General features: G+C 42.0%; 1 protein-coding gene across 4 annotated transcripts in view; it reads left to right on the forward strand.

Moving 5' to 3' along the window:
* Window positions 1-16,997, forward strand: part of FIRRM (FIGNL1 interacting regulator of recombination and mitosis) — a 44,452-nt gene that overhangs the window by 12,879 nt on the left and 14,576 nt on the right. For all 4 annotated transcript variants that reach the window (XM_067532555.1, XM_067532558.1, XM_067532559.1 and 1 more), the window contains 8 exons: window positions 1,944-2,106; window positions 2,551-2,635; window positions 3,208-3,346; window positions 3,895-3,975; window positions 8,200-8,264; window positions 14,250-14,398; window positions 15,427-15,556; window positions 16,112-16,298. In XM_067532555.1, the coding sequence (XP_067388656.1) occupies window positions 1,944-2,106; window positions 2,551-2,635; window positions 3,208-3,346; window positions 3,895-3,975; window positions 8,200-8,264; window positions 14,250-14,398; window positions 15,427-15,556; window positions 16,112-16,298 (999 nt within the window). The remainder of the gene's footprint in view (window positions 1-1,943; window positions 2,107-2,550; window positions 2,636-3,207; window positions 3,347-3,894; window positions 3,976-8,199; window positions 8,265-14,249; window positions 14,399-15,426; window positions 15,557-16,111; window positions 16,299-16,997) is intronic.

The raw sequence follows: 16,997 nt of genomic DNA on the forward strand, positions 1-16,997 counted from the left end.
GAGGTGTGCGCACCAATTTTTACAATAGTCATGGGATACTGCTATGCTCCCCCCTTTCGCAATTCTCCACCAAAATGTTATAATTGTAAAAGAAAAGACTAGCAGGATATTATTCAGGGGGACAAGGCAATATACCACATTTATTGTACATGTAATTGTATCAAAAAGCAGTCACATTCACACACACATTCATAAAGTTATGCAAGCTGATGTGATATAATTACCAGTCCTTTTATGTGTTGCTTGAGCCAGCCTAGTGGCCATTGGCCAACGAGGCTGGGCATGAGGAGGGAGCCAGGCCTCTGTTAGACGTGAATCTGATGCTCCAAGATGACAATTGCAGAATGAGACCCAAAGTTTCCATGTTTTTACCCATTTTTTATACTTGCTGGCTCTCATGTAAGTCTATGGGCCTTGGCTGCCTCTAGGTTCAGTATAGATGTTAATCACCAGCTAATTGAAAGCATGACTATTCTCTTATTCCTGTACCTTGTTTGTTCCCAGGGTGGATCCTTCTGTACTTCAGGGTCATTGATAGGTATTCTTTGGCCTTCAGGTTTAGGATGGCAGTTGGTGTCTTTACTCCCCTTTCTGTTGGAGCAGTTAGGTTGGTGTCTTTTTATGCCCTGCACATACACTCCTCATTCACACAAAGAGAATTTATCAAGATATTTTTAGGTTCAATAGTACAAGTTTCAGGAAAGAGCTTACTTCAAGAAACTAACAAGATGGAGTCCACTTATACCACACTAAACAGTACTATACCATTATCATAACAATAAAGGAAAATTTTCTCTCTATCTCTATCTCACTTATATAATAAATCAAGGAGTCTACATCTGATTTGTTTGCACAACTCCTAGGGAGGGCTCACAGCTTTCCATATTTGTTGCCTCAATACTAGATCAGATGTGCTCAGTTTACAAGTACAAAGATGGCTTCTCCAGCTGCCAGCCCTGCAAACTGGCCTCTGAGAGCCAAGCTCAGTTATTTCCATCTTGTGCATTATTACCAGTAATAAAGATTCTTCTGATGAAATTCATAGAGTTTAAGATGAGATGGGACCATTAGATTATCTAGTCTGATTTGTATATCACAGGTCATTAAATTGCACCCAGTTATTCCTGTGTTGTGCCCAATAACTTTTTTAACTAATTAGGTCCTCCGTGACACCTGTGCAAGCCTGTTGTCTTCAATGGATTTGCAGAGGTGTAAGTGATTATGGATGTGTTAATATTATTTCTATGATTCAGTGCAAAATTCAATGCAGACTTGTGGTTGGAATTAAATACCTTGTGCTATGTATAAAATATGTTGGCATTGCACTTTACAGCACCTGCACATGGAGGAAAACTGATAGTTGTGTTTGAAAACTTTCCTGTTGTAAGCAGTATCATAAGATTATCACAAATCCATAATAATTTGTCATCTGTCCTACTGCCATCAGTTTCACTTTGGAGCTTGTATTCCTTGTTTACTAGAACGTCTAAATACTCTTGGAGCCAAATTACACAGTTGTGCCTTTACTAAGGACTTCTCCTCCAGTAGGCAATCTATTATTAAGAAACACTTTAAAGTACTGGTAAACTTTTGGGGTACAACTATGTTTGTCAGGAAGTATGGTACTAGATTTTGGTAGAAATCTGATTTTAGAGTCATGCGTCAAGGGGCTGATCCAGAAATCACTAGAAAGACTTGCTGATTCACTGACTTTTGCATCAGAACCTACATGAGTGGGATTTTGTATTTCATGCATAGTAACCACAGATGGCTATTTTAAATCTACAGCTCTTGCTGATTGTGTGAGTTGAAGTAGATATTTATATGCCTTGATTCTGCATACATTGACATTTGTAACAAAATTCCCATTGATTTCAGCAGGAGCAACCTCAGGTTTTGATTCCCACACATTTTCTAACTCCCTCATCCCCCTTTTCCTACAGGACAGCGAGTCAGTGTACAGTGGGTGTCTGCACTTGATTTCTGACCTCCTCCAGTCTCTGTTTAAAGAGGCCTATTCTCTTCAAAAGCAGCTTATGGAGCTCCTTGACATGATCTCTATGGAGTCTGCTTCTGCTGAGGACAGTGTTTTAGATATGGTGTCAGGTGTGTATGTGAAAGCTGTTACTTTATCCTGACCAACCCTTTATTTTCTACAGACAATGGGCCTGATCCTCCAAGATGCAGAGCTCTTTCTGCTGCATGTTGAGCACCCTCAATTCCTATTGTCTTCAGTGGGCGTTGAGGCCATTCAACACCTTAAAGGGGGCACTTCGTGCACTTAAAAGATCTCATACTTCCTCTGAATCTCACGTTGCTCTCAGTTAGATACGAGATGAAGTGTTGCTCTGTGGGATGCAGGAATTGAAATGGTCTCTGTCCCCCCCCAGGCCCTGATGATTAATTAGTTTTCCAGAACTGGAAGTAGTTTTGCAAATGCAGTGATGTGACAGCTGTGTTTTGTTTTTTTAGGTGCATGGAATAGCATTGAATTTACAGGTCCATTGTAACTCAGTGTTTGTTTGCTCTCGCTTACTGTTTCCTCTGCAGTGATCCATACCGTGCTGGAGATTTGTTCTGTCATTTCCAACATGGATCATGCCCTTCATGCCAACACTTGGAAGTTCATAATCAAGTATGTTTTAATGCTTTGAATGTTGCCGTTGTTTATCCTAAGCATATTTTGTAGCCACTGTTTTATAACTAGTGTAAAGCTAGGCTTTTCAAAAGTGCCTATGGGAGGTGGGCCCCTGATTCCCATTGAAGTTCAACTAGTAACCAGAATTAAATGCATTCTCAATGGAAAAAGTTATGAGCCTTGCCTTAGAAAATCAAACACACTATGATCTTTTTATTATTATGTTAAGGAAATAAATTCTAAACACACTATTATGATTTAAATGTTCCCCAAAGGTCTGAATTGGAATTCCACCAATACTGATGGATTAAATTCTGCCACCTTGTTGACACATCCTGTATCCCTTCTGTGCATCAATAAATAGTCACAATAGAGCTAGAGTGGTTCTGTCTCTGAGTTCCTTGGTATTTGTCAGGGCACTGCTGCATTAGTGCACTGAGAATCCATGTTGAGGGGTGCAATACAGGAGCCTGGACAGAGCAGAGTATGGTCTGTGGAATTGTGCCCGTTGTCACTTGATGATTTATTTCTGACAAGCATCTGATCCTGTTCCTCTTTGGCTCTTCTAGGCAAAGTCTGAAGCACCATTCCCTGCTACAGAGCCATTTGAAACACAAGGACATCCTCAGTGGCCTGTGCAAGGACACCCTCTTCTCGTTCCATTCCTGTTTGCAGCTTGCTGAGCAGATGAAGCTGTCTGGGATGCAGGTGAATGAACTACCACCCAAAATTGCTTTTGGACTTAAGAAAGAGTTGGGTTAGGAAGCACTGCAAAAATAGATATGTTTGCTCTGCAGTGTTATTGACTGAAAAAATAGTCTCATTTTACACACTTGGTACTTCACATTGCTTACAAGGTTCTCTAGAAAACCCGATTGAAAGGGAGTCTAATAGCATTGGTTAGCGTCCGGTATACTTTGTGTAGGTACAAGAGTATTCTCCCACCCCACCCCACCCCACCCCAGTACTCTATCAGGAATCTCATTCATTTCACATACTGCTGCTTTCACTAGGTCAATTAAAAGACAACAGTTAAATTTTGTAGATCCCTGTGGAAAATTATTTTGAGATTTCTGGGATGTCACACATTCTTAGGAGTCCCTGCAATTTCTGCTGTGTTTGTGTGAAATACAAACTTACTTTAATGGAAAAATAAAGTTTCTAGCCCTGTTAGCAATATATCTTGCAATGTAGCTTTCTTTGTTATCTTCTTAATCTGTCCATAATGTTTTTATTGCTGCTTTCCTTTTGGATAGGAGAGCACTGACCACAAGCTATTCCAGAAGACAGTCAAACTATGTAGATTCTTTGCTAATTCCCTTGTACACTACACCAAGGTAAGATTTATTATTTCAGTCCTACATGAGTATAAAATTAACTCTATACTGTGCAAATAGACACACTGATCAAGTATTTTGTATTGCTATACCATACTTATAATGGTGGTATCTGGATGGCGTAATTAACACCCATACTTACCCTTTTGTGATTTATTATCTCACGTGTAATGCAGTTTGGATACCTAGTACAGTTCACTGCTTCTGCCTATCTTCTGCTAAATAGCTGCCTTGCTGTATTCTTCCAGCTGAACACCACCATGCTCTCTGACTCCATCAGATTTCACACACTAAGTAGGGTCAGTATCATACCTGAATGGGAGCAGCAAGATGCAGCAGGCAGTGGTATTGGATGAGTCAGTAGGGGGTACTTATTGCCTTAAAAATGTATAAACAGACATAAGCAGTTGTGAGGTGTGTAAGATTGTTGCTGATTTATCCTTAATGTTCGCAACATATTCATAGTCCCATTTCCAGCATCCCAAGGCTGGCATTTGTCCACAGCACCCTTGACTTTTTTCAGTGGGCCTCAAATTAGTTCTCAGCCATGGGAGGTTGTCCCACACAGGAGGTTGCTGATTGTACTGGGCCCACTAACAGCTACTAGCATGCTGCCTTCATTCGAGGAGCTTATGGGCAGGATCCCCTGGGAGGCTAATATGAGGGGGAAAGGAATCCAAGAGAGCTGGCTGTATTTTAAATAAATCTTATTGAGGGCGCAGGAACAAACCATCCTGATGCAGAAAGAATAGCAAATATGGTAGGCACCCAGCTTGGCTTAACAAAGAAGTCTTTGATGAGCTTAAACACAAAAAAGAAGCTTATAAGAAGTGGAAACTTGGTCAGATGACTAGGGAGGATTATAAAAATACTGCTCGAACATGCAGGAATGAAATCAGGAAGGCCAAAGCGCAATTGGAGTTGCAGCTAGCAAGAGACGTAAAGGGAAATAAGAAGGGTTTCTGCAGATATATTACCAACAGACAATGGAAGATTAGGGAAAGTGTGGGCCCCTTACAGAATGGGGGAAGCAACCTAGTGACAGAGGATGTGGAGAAAGCTGAGGTACTCAATGCCTTTTTTGCCTCTGTCTTCACAGACAGAGTTACACAATTACAGCACTGGGCAGCACAGAATGGGGAGGATGTGAATATCCCTCAGTGCTGAAGGAACAGGTCCAGGACTGTTTAAAAAGATTGGACATACACAAGTCCATGGGGCCAGATGCAATGCATCCGAGGGTGCTGAGGGACTTGGCTGATGTGATTGCAGAGCCATTGGCTATTATCTTTGAAAACTCATGGCAATTGGGGGAGGTCCCTGATGATTGGAAAAAGGTAAACATAGTGCCCGTCTTCAAAAAAGGAGAGAGAGGATCCAGGGAAGTACAGACCAGTCAGTCTCACCTCAATCCCTGGAAAATTCATGGAGCAGGTCCTCAAGGAATCCATTTTAAGGCACTTGGAAGGGAGGAAGGTGATCAGGAGCAGTCAACATGGATTCACCAAGGGAAAGTCATGCCTGACCAACCTGATTGCCTTCTATGAAGAGGTGACTGGCTCTGTGGATGTGGGGAAAGCGGTGGACGTGATATACCTTGACTTTAGCAAAGCTTTTGATACAGTCTCCCACAGTATTCTTATCAGCAAGTTAAAGAAGTATGGGTTGGATGAATGGACTATACAATGGATAGAGAGCTGGCTAGATCATCGGGCTCAACGTGTAGTGATCAATGGCTCGATGTCTAGCTGGCAGCCGGTCACAAGCGGAGTGCCCCCGGGGTCGGTCCTGGGGCTGGTTTTGTTCAACATCTTCATTAATGATCTGGAGGATGGGGTAGATGGTATCCTCAGCAAGTTTGCAGATGACACTAAGCTGGGGGGAGTGGTAGATACCCTGGAGGGTAGGGATAGGATTCAGAGTGACCTAAACAAACTGGAGGATTGGGCCAAAAGAAATCTGATGAGGTTCAACAAGGACAAGTGCAGAGTCCTGCACTTAGGACAGAAGAATCCCATGCACAACTACAGACTGGGGACCGACGAGCTAGGCAGCAGCTCTGCAGAAAAGGACCTGGGGGTTACAGTGGACAAGAAGCTGGATATGAGTCGGCAGTGTGTCCTGATTGCCAAGAAGGCTAATTGCATATTGGGCTGCATTAGTAGGAGCATTGCCAGCAGATCGAGGGAAGTGATTATTTCCCTCTATTCGGCATTGGTGAGGCCACATTTGGAGTATTGTGTCCAGTTTTGGGCCCCCACTATAAAAAGGATGTGGAGAAGTTAGAGAGAGTCCAGCGGAGGGCAGCAAAAATGATTAGAGGGCTGGAGCACAAGACTTATGAGGAGAGGCTGAGGGAACTAGGCTTGTTTAGTCTGCAAAAGAGAAGAATGAGGGGGGATTTGATAGCAGCCTTTAACTACCTGAAAGGGGGTTCCAGAGAGGATGGGGCTAGGCTGTTCTCAATGATAGTAGATGACAGAACAAGGAGCAATGGTCTCAAGTTGCAGTGGGGGAGGTCTAGGTTGGATATTAGGAAAAAAGTTTTTCCCTAGGTGGATGGTGAAGCATGGGAATGGGTTACCTAGGGAGGTGGTGGAATCTCCATCTTTAGAGGTTTTTAAGTTGTGGCTTGACAAAGCCCTGGCTGGGATGATTTAGCTGAGGTTAGTCCTACTTTGAGCAGGGGGTTGGACTAGATGACCTCCTGAGGTCCCTTCCAACCCTACTCTTCTGTGATTCTATTATTTGAACTTGTTCCGTTGGTGAGAAGCCAATATGATCTTTTGTCACAAGGAGGAGGAATTTGATAGCACGAGAGGCAGCATGGTCTGATGCAATGGTTTTCAACCTGTGGTCTGTGGACCCCTGGGGGTCCGCAGACTATGTCTAAGATTTCCAAAGGGGTCCACGCTTCCATTCAAAACTTTTTAGGGGTCCGCAAGTGAAAAAAAGGTTGACCAACCATTGTTCTAGTGGATTAGGTACAGGACTGAGAATAAGGGATTTCTTCATTCAAGTACTGTTTCTGACACTGACTCCCTGCTTTGGCTTTGGTCAAGCCATTTAATTGTTGTGCCTTAGTTTCCCTGTCTATAAAATTGGGATATTAACACACATCTACCAAGTGAGTGTGTGAGAGAAAAAACAAGTGATCTCCAGACCCCCAACGTATTTGGACAACTGCCTTTTGCAACATTTGTCTAGATGTTGGCAACTATCCATATTTCCAGCACAAACAGTTGGATTCCACTTCTGCAGCAGGAGGCTGGAGGTGGGGAGATACCGGAAGATCCCAACCACTTTCCAACATCCTTTTATAAAATAGATTAGTTAAGTTTGGGATGTAGCCAAGAGAATCCCCTTTCTAATCCTTCTCCCAAATCCTCTGGCTAGTCTTGTGGAGCCGTGTAGTAGTAGTGAACAGGAATCAGTTACATGTGGAGATGGGTTGTGAAAAATTGTTACACAGAAATGTAAGACTGTCTCTGAATGTGTGACATTTGGTGTTTGTTTGTTTGACCTTAAGCAAGAGAAATCTCTTCCCTCTTAAGGCAAATATTAGCAGGAAGTTTCCTCAGCACTTACGAAGAGATCGTGCTCTCAGCATAAACAATCTGCATGAATTCTTTTTCTCCTGGGATTTTCTACACGCTCCCATCACCGACCTAGGGATAACTACAGAAAACTACTTTCCTCCCTTTTCTTTCTGTCCTTTTCTTTTCTTCTCCCCCACCACTTTCTTCTAATATACTTATTTTAGCCTCCAGGTACCCATTTAAGTCACATACCAAATAGCAATAGCAAATGAAGAGTAGATAATGAGGTATATAATCACCGTATCTGTTGTATTAATGTCAGTTACCTTTTTGTTTATGCATGGCATTGAATGAATAGTCTTACAATCTAAGAGTGCATTTTTGTTTGTTTGTGATTAACTGTGATTATTCTCCTGTAAATTAAGTTTAAGAAAACCCTTAGCCTATTAATTTACCTTCCTAAAGACAAGGAGAAATATATTGTAATTTTACTTAATAATATTTTGTCATGTGTTGTGCATTTTGCATTTCTTTTGCACTGTGCATCACAGCAGGCTACAGCTTGTCAAAATTAACTAGACTTCTTTATAAAGCATTTCACAAATAAATTCAAGTAAGCAGAAGAAAAATATATTTAATTGTATTTCATTTTGAAAATACCATTAAAAATTGGTGGCTTTTGCAGGAATTTATTCATTTCCTCTCTGATTCCTGCTGTCAATTCCACCAGCTGTATCTTCAGATATATAGGTAAGTGAAAATAAAAGATTGCAGCAGTCGGTTCCTCTGACCTGCTATTTTAGGAATGTAGAATAGTATTGGTGTATAGAATTTCTTCGGTGTATGGAGGTCAGAGAAATTTGTACTTCTTCATGAAAAGCTTCTTCTGGGTAGTTTAGTGTCTGTGTTTGTCTGTGTAGCTATTAATCATTCTAACCTATCCTCCAAATGCCACCAGAAAGTGAATCAATGCCATGAATGCCAACATATTACTAAACTCCTCATTCTATTGTATTTGTTTCTACTAGATCCTACCAATGGATCTAACTGAGTAGATTCATTGTGCATAACAACTGATTCTTCTTCGAGGAGTGTCCCTGTGGGTGCTCCACTTTAAGTGATTGTACGCCCCTGCACTTGTAATCGGAGATTTGTAGTAACAGTGCCTGGTTGGGTTGCAGATGCACTGTCCCTGTCTCTTGCCGCCTCAGGCAGTTACATAAGGCTGTGTGACCGATGCCCTGTTGGCTCCTCCTCTCCCGCCTTTGGCTTGAGTCAGAGCATTTAGCAGCTCCTCTAGATTCACTAAGCAGAAAATTTCCCCAGGACCACGAATGGGAAATGAACCCTGGAGTACTACAGAATATATTCAAACAGTGGGGGTCCCAATTAAACACCTTTTTGTGACGACCCAAAATGCTAAGTGCCCACATTTCTGCTCCAGAGCAGGATTGAGTCTGCTTTCTCATCAAATGGGATGCACCTCTACTGTACGCCTTCTCTCCAACCTCTCTTCTATCACAGGTCATACACAAAATCAGGACAGACAACTCCAGAGTCATATTGATAGCACCTATGTGACCCAGGCAAATGTGGTTTCCCTGCCTCCTAAAGATGGCCGTGTGCCCACTGCACACTCTTCCTCTTCTACCTCATCTCCTTGCCCAGGATTTGAACCAGGTTCACCACCCGAACCTGGCAAGACTTCACCTCAAGGCATGGCTATTCCATGACTCCGAGAAACTGAAATGACTTGCTCAGAGGAAGTAAGGAACATTCTGTTAAATAATTGTAGACCCACCACTTGACATACAGACCTGCACAAATGGAGACGATTCAATACCTGGTGCAAAGACAGACAAATCATGGTGGTTTCCTCTCCTCTATCACTGGTACTTGATTATATATTGGAAGTTAAGAAATTGGGTCTCTTCATGAGCTAAGTCAGAGTATATCTCACAGCTATCACGGCATTTCACCACAAGGTAGATGAGTTTTCGATTTTCACCCACCCAAGTACCAAACGTTTTCTCAAGGGTCTTTGTAACATCTACCCTGAAATATGAACCCTTACTCCATCATGGGACCTCAGTCTGATGTTATGAGACCTTACTGGATCAACATTTGAACCACTTGCGATGTGTTCACTACTCCACCTTTTGATGAAGGTGGCCTTCCTCGTCGTCATCATGTATGCTAGACAGGTGAGGGAAATGGGAGCTCTCATGGCACACCTCCCATATACAATGTTCTGAAAAAATAAAGTTACCTTAAGACCACACCCCAAGTTCTTACCTCAGGTTGCCTCCTCATTCCATCTGAAGCAATCTGTTCACCTCCCATCGTTCTTCCCAAAACCCCATTGGAATAAATGAGAAGCAACACTCCACGCCTTGGACATCTGAAGGGTGCTAGCCTTTTACATGGAGAGAACAAAGACTTTCAGAAAGTCACCAAAATTATTCCTTTCCATCACAGAACGATCAAAAGGAAATGCCATATCTAAACAGAGGCTGTCTAAATGGATCTCTGGATGCACTGACTTTTGTTATCACCAACAACAGCTACAATCCGCACCGGGGACCCACACACATTCCACCAGGGCTCTATCTGCTTCGATAGCCTTCCTTAACAATGTCCCTATTATGGACATCTGCAAAGCAGCAACCTGGACATTAGCCCATACATTCACACAACACTGTGCCATAGAGCAGCAGTCATCATCAGATGCACTATTCATATTTAAGGTTTTATCATCTGCCACAACTGCAGCTCCAAAGCCTCTCCCATCCACTGAAGGGCACTGCTCTACACCCACCTGAAGTGGCGCACCCACAGGGACACTCTTCGAAGAAGAAGAGAAGGTTACTCACCTTGTGCAGTAATGGAGGTTCTTCCAGATGGTTGTCTTTGTGGGTGCTCTGCTACCCTCCCCCATCCCCTCTAATTCGGAATTGTCATGCTAGTTACTCTGCAGTAGAGAAGGAACTAAGGCAGGGTTGATTGCACGGCACAATGTGACCACCTCAGGCAGCACAAGACGGGAACAGCGCATGTGCGACTCAGCCAGGCACTGCTACTACAAATTTCCAATTACAAGCGGAGGGGCACATAGTCACCTAATGTGGAGCACCCACAGGGACAACCATCTCAAAGAACTTTGGTTACTGTACCGGGTGAGTAACCTTCTCTTTTCTAGTAGTGGTTCATTCCACAGGGCCTCTGCAATGAAATAATAATATACAAAATTTTGTTTAAAAAATAAAATTACGTGCAAAAACAATGAATGTACTATTAAAGTTAAATTAAACCCCACAAAGGCTAGGAAATAATTATTGTCCCACAGTAACCATAGTTGTGTTCCTTTTGGTGCTTGCACTGTGACAGGGTTTGTTATTACATAATCACTTAATTATGGGACATGCTCTTTCTCCTTTTAATTGAAAGTACATGTGTGGTGGGATGGTTGGTTTATTTTTAGTTGCATTCTGGTGAAAACATAAACCACATTTTATGCACCACAGCAACCGTTATTCTGTAAAATTTTTCTCTCACAGTGATCAAGCATGGAAATATTTAGCCTGAGCAGATTTTTTTTTAAACAAATTTAATGAGGAATTGAAAATAGAATTTCAATGAAGAACCTTCAGGCCTTAGTATTGTACTATAATCTTGTAAAAAGGGAAGATGCTATGTTGGTTAGTCCTTGCTGAAATACTCTTTGCTGCTGCTCTGCAGACAATACACAGTATCAGAGACTTTAAATTGCTTGTCATTTTTCTCTGAGATAGGATACTTACTTAGCTTGCCACAGCAATGAGGAAAATAGGTGTAATTGAGGGCAGATTTTGATCCTGCACTTGGAATTTAAGACCTGATCCTTCAGTGAGATGGGTGCAGATGGACTCTTGTGCACATTTCATTGCAAGACCACGTTCTTAGTTAATCATTTTTGTTGATGACATGCCCCTCTTCTGCACATGCTGAACCAGTAGGGCTTACAGGAGTGAAAGGTTTGAAAAACCAAGCAGATCTGTTGAGTAAGAAGGTGCCATTTTTACATCGTCTCTTCATAATCTGTTTTCTATAGAGCACATCTTTGTAGTATCTGAGGGCTTGTCTACATGGGGAAATTTAGTGGCACAATTATACTGCTATAGTTGTTATTCATGTTTAGAATGGTAGTGCCTAAGGGCCAGCCAAGAACAGGGCCTCATTGTGCTAGGCACTGTACAAACAGTAGTAAACAGTTCCCACCCAGAAGAGCTTACAATCTAAAGAGAGCAGACAGACACAGGGTTGAGGAGTAAGAGTGTCCACTTGGGGTATTACACAGGTATAGTTATGCTGATAAATTTTCCTGTGTGGCATAGCCCTAGATTACTTCCTACACTTCTGACACCTTTATGTCATTTTAGTTTTGAAAAACGTGTCTTTGCAGCTCTTTTTAGACATACGTTTTAATCGAGACACTGAAAATCTGCCAAATCCATCCCAATTTTAGTAAAAATAAGATAACTTCTACCATTATAAAAAAAAAAAAAAAATCACTCAGAGAGAAGCCAGTTAAACTTGTTCTTTCAGTCCTGGGAGATGCAACAAGTCATAATTTTGGGGCGGGAGGAAGCTCCAAACTCTTTAAGCCTACCTCTTAGGCAGGTTTATACTTAAAACTCTGCATTGGCACAGTTGCAGCATTTAAGTGAAGAAGCTCCTACACCAACTGGAGAGTAGTTAATCCACCTTGCCAAGAGGCAGTAGCTATGTTGATGGGAGAAGCTCTTGTTGACATATCGCTGTCCATACGAGGGGTTAGGTTGGTGTAATTTTGTCGCTCAGGGGTGTAGATTTTTAAAGATCGTGGTGAAATACCTATAGCAACATTATATATAAACTTAAGAACAAAAGCTGAAATTATAACTGAAATGTGTTTACCTGACAAGTCTGGGGAGGGTGGGTAAACCTGTTCCTCAAAGACAAAGGACAAGCTGATGCCTCTAGCCAGTTGTCATCAAAGTTGATTGGCAATCACCTGTCAAGTGGCCATTTTTTGGCAAGGAAGCATGGGGGGCAGGAACTGATGGATCTGTGGCCAGGTCTACACTATACACTGATATTGGTATAACTATGTCACTCGGGTGTGTGAAAAATCCACACTCCTGAGCGATACAGTTATACCTATGTAACCTCCAGTGTAGACAGTGCCATGTCAGCGGGAGGGCTTCTCCTGTCAACATAGCTATCGCCTTTTGTGGAGGTGGAATTAACTATGCAGATGGGAGAAGCTCTCCCTTCGTCGTTGTAGCATCTTCCCTGAAGTGCTATGGCGGTGCAGCTGCACTGGTGCAAGGCTTTAAGTGTAGACTGCCCTGCATTTTAGCAAGCAACAACATGGAACCTCTTTCACCATGAGATGCCATGTCTCTGTGGTCACAGTGGGAAGGAACTTTATCTAGAGGTAACCCTCAGGAAAATGCATTTCAAAGGGTGGCTGGACTATAAAAGTGAGGGGCAAAAACACTGAGGGATCTCTTTCTTTCTTTCCCTATCTCTTTTTTTTCACCTCTGATGACAAAGGAACCATCCCTTTGACTTGGAGGGGGCATCCTGACCTGAGAATTTTGTCAGCCCTGTTGCTGGGAACATTTGGTACTTTGAACCAAGTCTAGTTTGTTAAATTTTAGCTATTAGAAAGCATTTTATCTTTATTTCTCTTGTAACCATTCTGACTTTAAAACCTTATACTTGTACTCACTTAAAATCTATCTGTTTGTAATTAAATAAACTTGTTTTATTTTGTAACTAAACCTAATCCAGAGTTGTGTTTAAACTGAAGTGTTTGGGTAACTCCTGTTAAAGTAGTAAACTGTTGGATAATATCTGAACTGTCCAGGAGAGGGCTGGATATTGCAGAACACACGTTTTGGGGACAGTCCAGGACTGGAGTGTGTTGCGGTCACGCTGCAAGTAGTAATCAAGGCTGCTGGAAGCCAGTGTGTGGCTGGTGTTTGCTGACAGGTGCTGACATTCAGAGTTTCTGGAGCAGAACTGCAGCTATACACAAATACAAGGCGTAACCTGCATGCTGTTTGGTTGTTTGTGAGCAGCCCAGGTTGGGAACCACAACAGCAAAGCATTATGAGGCACCCGGGGTTGTAGGGCAGGTGATTTCAGAACATCCTAGTGGTCTGGATTGCACCCTGGAATGTGACAAGTAGGTTTTCCCTTGATATCCTCTCCCTCTCTGCCTCATTCTTTTCTCTCACTCTATTTTCTATTTTTGTCTCAATCTCTCTTTAATTTTTTGTTTCTCACTTATTCTTCCTCAGTTTTCATTTCCTGCAAAGCAAAATGGCATTAACCTGTTGTCACTAACCTGCAGGCCAGCATGCTAGTACTGTCATCATCTGGAACAAATTGCACCTACAAATATTTCCCTTTGAAGTTTTCCACTCATAGTTACTTTTGCACCTATTGAGTAAATTCCTCTTTGTATGGATTACAGATTGGATGGTGTTTCTTACTGTGTTTAATAAAATATAGCCCTTCAGTAGTTGGTTTAAAGGCAGAATACAGTGACATGCTTACCATTTTAAAATACATTGTTAGACATGAAACCTATGCTACTTTTTGATCATATTGATAAACCACAATAAGAGTAACTCATATTTTTGTCTCTTCAAGCTTATTTGAAATGCAGTGATATTGAAGCTCTGTATTTTTTTTCCACTGCAGCAAGTTTCCACCTAGTCTTTATGCTCCAGTGATTTCAGAGGCCCACCGAGATGAAATAGCCAAGGTTTTTCTGGTGGCTCTGGACCCTCTCATTCACCAGTTTCTTCCCTTCAGGCCTTTTCTGGAGCTGGTATTAAGTGAAAAATTAGGTAGGTTTAAAAGTATTATTGCCTGTGTTTTACAGTACAGTTGTACCATCTCCCAGGAATAGAACTAGGTTTCTGGACTTTTTGAGCTCTACTTGCTATGCAACACTTCTGCATATGCTATATCTTATTTCTGTGTAGAAGTTTTAATAATGGATCCTAAGTAATATTGTTAGGTACTAAAGGATCTTCAGCCAATCGCAGCACTAAGTGGGGTGAACATTGCACAGCTCATAAAACAACATAAAAGGTTTCTTAACTTTACCACTATAATTGCGTGCACGGGGAAAATTACATTAAAACACTGATTTATTATATTGAACAAACATTACATTTTTAGTTAAGATGCTCATCTGACATAAAAGTGTAGGGCTGGCTGAAAACTTTCTGCCAAAACTGTTTTTTGATGGAAAAATTGGGTTTTTGACAAAATAACATTTTTTAAAAACAAAATAGTGTCTTTTCTGTGGAAATTTTTTCATAAAAAAAATTGCATGTCGTCCATTTCCTCCCCCCCTCCCCACCCCAAAGGTTTTCAGCCAAACCCAAAATATTTCAACCAGAAAATAGTCTCTCTGAAGTGCTGCCACAGTGCATTCTGGGAGTTGTAGTTCAGATGTCTCATGCTCCCCTTCTCCTCTGTGTGCTATGCTGGGCTATCCCAGACAGCTTTCATCTTTCCTGATGCACACTGTGGCCATGCGACTCTCCTGAGGCTCTCATCAAGAAGGGAGACAGTGGTGCATCACGCGACCACAGAGCCAGGGCCATAGAGGAGAATAGGTGCATGAGGCACTACAGTAGCATTTCAGAATCAGTTGCTTGAAAACATGATTTCCCCCTTCCCCCCCCCGCTCCATTTTCCAACCAGTTCCATCTCTGAGTGACTTTTGAGCTCATTAGCAGCATTAATGTTCTTTTCATTCAGACTTTTGTTGTTAATCACTTACCCAAGCTTAGTTCTGGTTCCATAAAAAATGTGCCTTACAAATGCAAATGTACTTTACATTTAAAAAAAAAATTCCCTGCAGATCTTTCTCCTGAGTTGCACCTGCCACAGTGTCATCTTCTGATTACCGTAATGGACACGCTGCACACTCAGCCTGAGGATGTGCAGGCTCTCTGGACCACAGGAAGCCAGTTTTCAGAAGACGTTTCCAGGTAATTCCTGCCTACGGCAGTCAAGCTGCACAGACAAACATGGGGCTTCCTTCTCCCTATCAGCTAACTCTCTGTTCTGAGAGAGTGAGAGAAGCATATATACTGCTCTCCTTTGGAGATCTTCCCCCATATTGTTTAGGAGTGAGGGGAGCCTGCCCAATCCTACACTACAGGGCTTCTCGTCCAGGGCCCTTAAAGCGACAGGGACTGGATTTTTTCCATCCAACTACTAATTCCCCAGGATTGCATCCTCTCTTCCTGCTACAAGGCCATTTCCAGTGCCTCTGTTTATTCAAGTGTCCCTGCAACAGGATCTCCTAGCCCCCTCTAATTTTAAAGGACCAATGTATCCTGTTACAGCCCAATAAGTCTCTGATAATTTCCTGAGTATATAAACAGAAAGTTAACCAGAGTAAATCTGTTACTGTAAAAATATTGATGTTGTTGCCACAGCTCCCAGCAGTAGACAAGAAGGAGCTCCCCAAGCTCAGATGTTTGTTCTTGGGAAGTGGGGTGTGGACAGCAGTAACCCTACTGCCTTTCATTGTTCTGCAGGCTCTCTTTGTTCTCAGCCCTTTTCCTCAGTTTCCAGCAGTGTTCTGGTGAGCTTTCTCTTCCTGTTTGTTTGCCGGGAGTGATGGATAATGGGCAAGCTGAGGTTCCTGTCACGCTGTACCACCATGTCTGTGTCCACTTGTGTGCCTTCATTGCATCCGCACCCCCGTCACACTTTCCTCAGCTGGTAGGTTGGCTTTTGGTTTAGCCATGATCACCATCTCAGCAGTTTCCTTCTGGTGGATTTTAACTTTTTCAAAAAGTGTCCCCTCGCACACACCTCCAGCTCCAAAGATGATATGTACAGCATGAGCTGGTTTCACTTTTCTTCGGAAGGTAGATGCATGCCAGGTAAGACTGCAGATGTGCAGCAGATGTCATTTACTAAAAAACAACTGTATAAACATGGTTGGAGACCTCAGTTGTATTAGAAACCTGTTTGTAAAACCACCAAAGGAGCACAAAAATCTAGCTTGTTTAAAAAAGCTGTTTAGTACTTTCTTTTAATACAATTTCCAAAGGTGATCACCTCCTTACAACTGAGAAATTCCAGCTATAGATTTTATCTCTTAGAGGATAGGACATCAACATACTGCAACATAAAATGAAAGTCTTTTAATCTCCACCTTTATTTTTGGGGTCAGCTGACTGCATATTTACAATCCCATGAGCCAAGCATGTTAAGTTTGTCAAAGGGTTTTACTGGTTCACAGTGCATGTAAATGAGAAAGTGTTATCTAGTGATCAGAGCAGGCTACTAGTCTACCACTGTGTTTTTGTGATCCAGTTCAATCCTGTGTCATAAAAGGGAAATGAGTTATCTACCTTTATACGAAGTTTCTAAGGCTCAATCATTAATGTTTTTATAGTGTTTTGAGATCTTATC

Source organism: Emydura macquarii, unplaced genomic scaffold (genome assembly GCF_026122565.2).
Source record: "Emydura macquarii macquarii isolate MOO-44397 ecotype Brisbane River unplaced genomic scaffold, CSIRO-AGI_Emac_v2 contig_3287, whole genome shotgun sequence".
In the NCBI taxonomy this organism is placed as follows: Eukaryota; Metazoa; Chordata; order Testudines; family Chelidae; genus Emydura; species Emydura macquarii.